We start from the raw sequence: 5,210 nt of genomic DNA on the forward strand, positions 1-5,210 counted from the left end.
TCACCACCTCCCACTGCTGCCCCTGATATTGATACCAACAACTCCTCTGCCTCAGGATGACCATCAGTAGCCACCAAGCGGGTACAAAGAGAGCCTGATCAGCTCCTGGGGAACCACAGAGGCCCACCCACCATCCTGGAAGTAATAAAATTAAGAATACTTTGAGATGCCAGTGAATGAAGAGGTACTTTGCAACTCTGCCCATTGGCATTCAGCTGCAACCAAAAGGAGGTAAGTGCACTTTGCAATACATCCCTAATTGGAAGCAACTATCTGCTTTGTGTTTTTTAGAACACATGAAGACTGCAGCCATTTTATTAGGGAATTCTTTACTTTCTCCTTAGAAAATCTTACTGTCTCAGGTTCTGCTCTAGGCAAAACCTTTCAGTTATGAAACACAATGGAGAAAAACAACATTGAAACAATTCTTCCACTCAATTGTAGCTTCTGCAATAATTTAAGTGAACTTGAATCAAAATGTGATAGAAGTCTAACTAGTAAATGTCTTAAAAAGAAAAAAGTATCAGACCCCAAATGGTAAGTTGCTTTAAAGGCTTGTTTTAAATCTCATTTAAATATGTGAATTAATTGCCTGATTTACTTGTGAGCTCTCTGATAAGCATAGCCCTGGTGAGGGAAGTATATTCTCCATGCCTCAACAACAAAAGCTACGGCTAAATCCCTACTTTAAGTCCGAAATTTTGTTTATCTAGCTCTAGTGTCACCTCCATAAGGACTGTAAGTGTCCATTACATTTTTAACTTGTTCAATAGTCCAACTTTGCAAAAGAGAAAACTGACCATCTGCAATAATTATCTTATAATTGTGGTAAAGATGTCTCTCAAGGGACATGAAGGCTAAAAAAAAGTCAGCCTAATTAGCTACTCCTAATGCAAACTTATGGTTTCCTTCAGCTGAAAGGTTGTTCCAGAGCATAAATCGAATACATTATGCAGGTTTAGTATTGCCCTAAAGAAAACAAAAGCTGTCTGTGCCTGCAAGGGTTGTTTGTGGGGAAAGAGTTTCATGCCTGTTAAATCTTCACTCATCGTTTTAGCATTTAAGGGAAGAAGTGCTGAGCATCCTTAACTCCAGCTGACTGCCTGAAGACCTGTGAGTCCCCAGCACATACCCAGACTGATGCACTTCCTCCTGCGGCCCCATCCCAATCATATATTTTGATGCACATCCATAAAAACTCATCTCTGGAAATTTTTGGCTCTATAGCTCACACAATTGGACTTAAAAATGTTAAAGATATTGAGCATTATTTTGAATCATGAGCATGTTGCTCTTGACTTTCAAGTATTTAGTCACTTATGTCATTCCTAGCTGTTTCTATTTTTAATATGACTTAATAGACAGTATACAAGGTGTTTCATTAAAGATCATCTTTAATAAAACTGTTTATAATTTTTCAATGTACTCATTGTTACTTTAGAACATCTTTGTTTCTAAAGAATATATTTGTTCTGACATGGCTGAAACATGCACAATTATTTAGTGCAATGATGATGACCAGGTGCTGACATGCAAAGTCACAATTTCCCCTAAGTAGAGGTGGCCTCTGAAAGAGATTAGGAGAGAGAAGAGCTGAAGGGCTGCATTAGAGGCTCCAGTAATGGAGCCATGCTACTCTCAAGGGGACCATAGTCACAGAGGGCTCTCAGCACAGGGTGCAAGCATGGGGAGCAGACCTGCTGCTGGTGTGGCACCAACAAGCACAGCGATGGTGGCACAACTGAGATCAGGGTCCCATCCTCAGGCAGGTTGCCAGTGTCAGTACTGCTGGCTGTCAGGATCTGCGCTTTGCTTGTGACCAAAGTGGTCTTGAGATGATAGATTGAACCCATTCCCTAAATCCATTTACCAGAGGTTTTCCATGACACTAACTGGCTGTCAGAGCCCATTTCCTGAAATCATCATGAGAGAGGCAACAATCTGCTATATTTGGAGAACTCACCAATTCCTGTCACTACCCAAAGGGAATCTAAATAGAAAATTGTTTTTTCGGTATCCAAATGGATAACACTTGCCTTGATTGCACCCACTGTGACTTGGGAATGAAACCCTTCACACTGCTCTAGCTCCCAACTCAACTTAGGGGAATACTTTACATCACTAAAGAATCCTAACAGACAAATTTTGACAGAGATATCAGCAACTGTAATAAAGTGAAAATAGAAAACCTCAGTAGCAGTGCAACCTATACTTCTCATTAACTTTTAAACAATGAAGGACAGACTGGCTCAGCTTTTGTTCTTTTTCCACAAGCTTGGCTAAAGAACTAGAGCAGAAGACAGACCTCAGTTACAGGTTAGTGGAAGGATGAAAGAAAGGCTTCCTATCTGGATTCCCATTAGCTCATTGCATGAATTAAGAGTTGCTATGTTCCTTGTATCTGTCTAACAGCTGAATTGATACAGCAACACCTCCCTGCACTGCTGCAGAATGTGCCACCTGAGAAACTGAAAGGGCTTTAAAAATGTTGTTGAAGTCAAACTCATAAGGAAGAAGGTAGCTCAGCCACTGAACCACAACTGCTTGCCTGTAGCTTCATATCCAGTAGCAAGTGCAAAACAACTGGAGACATCCCAACAGTGATGAAAAAGAGATGACTACCATGTATTTTCTGAAGGGCAAGAGTGCATAGGAAGAGCTACCCCAAACTCCTGGTATTTTGCTCCTATATTAATGTTTTGCAAACTATTTTGAGATAAACCAATAAATAGGCATGTGGTATTTAATGTTACAGCTCTAAGAGATTAGATCATTTTTAGAGCAGTATTGAGGTTACAGAGAGCCTAAACTGCCTAACAGTTAGAAAGAGCAATCAGTCCTGACAGCACATGTGCTCACTACTCCTTAGTTATTTACAATGATGTATCCATTTAATTTGGGTCTATTTTTGTCTTAAAGTTTCTTTCCATCAAAGTGACTTAGTAATCTGTTACTATTTAAACGCTGTGCCTCGAACCTTCACTGATGAAAACTGATTTCACTGCTGCACCCCCAAGCTTCTCAGAATGGAACCTTCAGGGGAAGGCATCTTTAGGGACAAAGGGCTAGCAAGCAGCATTCACTGTATGCATACTGCTGTATGCAAGCAGCATTCACTGTATGCATACTGCTGTTTCCATTATCAATATGAAATTGATCACTTGGGCTGCATGGTTTTGTTTGAGAGTCCTAGTAGTAAATGGAATTACAGTACACCAAAGCAAAGATTAGGCAAATAATAAAAGGTATGTTTAAAGAAACTATCAGAAAACTCACAATTAAAAAGAAAACACTGATATAGCTATCTGTGGTGCTGACTAATCCACCATCCTCAGTAATGTTTTAAACTTCAAAACAAACTGTGAGAAGAAAATAAGGACAGGAGGGAGGCACTTCTGCCTTTATCTATCTATTTAACAAGATAATGTGATTTTTAGATGAGAAAACTGCAGTAGCTCTTGTTTATCTTGACTCCAGATAAACCAGCAAGTGTATTTGTGAAAGAGCAGCTGTACCACAATTCAGGACTCTGCAGTTCAGTCTTTATTTCTACAAGCCTTATTTTAAAAGGACTGGTTTGACTTAGGATCCAAACAAGGGGACCTGTCTATCATGATTCAGTTGGATTAACTGAATCCCAGTCTCCTTTAAAGCATGAGCCATCAATATAATTGCAGGTAAATGTGTTTGTTTAGCCTAGCAGAGAAAGGCTGAGGGAGAATACACTTATTCAATCAGTCTATAAAGAAAGAAAATAGAAGGGTGAGAGACTGGCAGTTGGAGGTAAAGACAAATAAGTAGTAGCCAAATGAATGTAGTATCCAAATGAAAGATATAAACTCACCATTTAGGTAGAAAACATATTACAAATCTACAGTTACAGCAAAAAGCGCTGAGAGGAGCCCTGTGGGATTGTCTCCTCCTCCTCACCCTGTGGCTGCAGGTCAGCTCAGCCATGCCTGAGCCATGCCTGATCCATCTGCAGGGTCTGTTCACAGCACCCACCCGGGGAGGGACCCTGGCCCCAGCAGCTGTCTGTTGCTCAGCTCACCTTGCTGACAGGCAGCTTTACCCTAACGTTTACCCTGAATCTGTCCTGCTGCAGTTTAAAATGCTTTTCCTCTTATCCTGCCCCCAGTGGTTATGGAGAGCAAATTGCAGCCTGCTCTGGGGAGTGCAGCCCTCCTACTGCTAAGCTGCTGGGGGACACTGGAGAGCAAGATCTCGTGAAATTATAAATAGATTTTATTTGATTTCCTAATTTATTTTCACCTTTACTTAAATTTTGATTAAATTGGTCTCCAGTGTCCTTCCTGCCATTGGTGCTCACTTAGCTATTGTGACAGAGTCATTTTGGCACAAGGACACGTACAGGGAAGTGCTGGAGAGAAATAGCAAATTTTGTTGGAAAAATTTACTGGGGAAGATGGAAAACTCCAATTTTCACTTGTATCCAAATTAATTCATTTGTGCCAATTTTGGTCAGAGGTTCAACATACATTTTCCACAGATTTGCAGACAAGTAATCATCTCTCACATTAACATAGATAAAAAGAAAGTACAAAGAAACATGAATTGTAGTTAGTATATTCCAGAGTGATTAGGAATAGATTTTTTTTCCACTATTCAGCTATTTTTGTATATGTATTAAAATAATTTGTTCATTTCAGGGAAAGAATTATATGAAAGCAATGTCAACTCAGAGGCAAAATTTCTCATAACTGAGTGGGGAAAAAGTGACAGAGAATTAATGTTTTGATATAGAGATTATACTGGTAGAGAGATATTGAATAAAGACAACACTTCTAAAAATTAAATCTGTGAGAACTTTTTCTTCAGCTCTTCTCAACATATGAGAAAATGGAAAATCTGCTACACTGTGTTAGCACCTAGGTATTGCTATGAACACTATGTTGGGAATAGTTCTTATAAATGGAGAAATAATTAGCAACATTGTTAATTTACCAGAATCAAAATGTTGTGCTTTCCGTTCTTCTTCATCTCCTTTATGAACTCTGGCAGACCAGCAAAATTCACTTTATCATAGGTAAAGTCCAGGCGACGCTCCATGTAGTCAATATCATAATGTTGGACATCCTAAACATTTTTCAAGTAAAAAATTACATTATTACTTCTTCCAGCTCTGGAGTTCTCAGACAGGGAAGACATGGATCTGTTGGAGCAAGTCTAGAGGAGGGCCACAAAAATGA

The 5,210-nt window shown here is 39.5% G+C and overlaps 1 protein-coding gene across 1 annotated transcript in view; it reads right to left on the reverse strand.

Moving 5' to 3' along the window:
• LOC136557121 (sucrase-isomaltase, intestinal-like) overlaps nucleotides 1-5,070 on the reverse strand; it is a 37,477-nt gene extending 32,407 nt beyond the window's left edge. Inside the window, exon 1 of the mRNA XM_066550716.1 lies at nucleotides 4,966-5,070. Within this exon, the coding sequence (XP_066406813.1) occupies nucleotides 4,966-5,070 (105 nt within the window). The remainder of the gene's footprint in view (nucleotides 1-4,965) is intronic.
• Between the last annotated feature and the right edge of the window lie 140 nt (nucleotides 5,071-5,210).

The sequence above is a fragment of the Molothrus aeneus genome, chromosome 5 (assembly GCF_037042795.1).
Source record: "Molothrus aeneus isolate 106 chromosome 5, BPBGC_Maene_1.0, whole genome shotgun sequence".
In the NCBI taxonomy this organism is placed as follows: Eukaryota; Metazoa; Chordata; class Aves; order Passeriformes; family Icteridae; genus Molothrus; species Molothrus aeneus.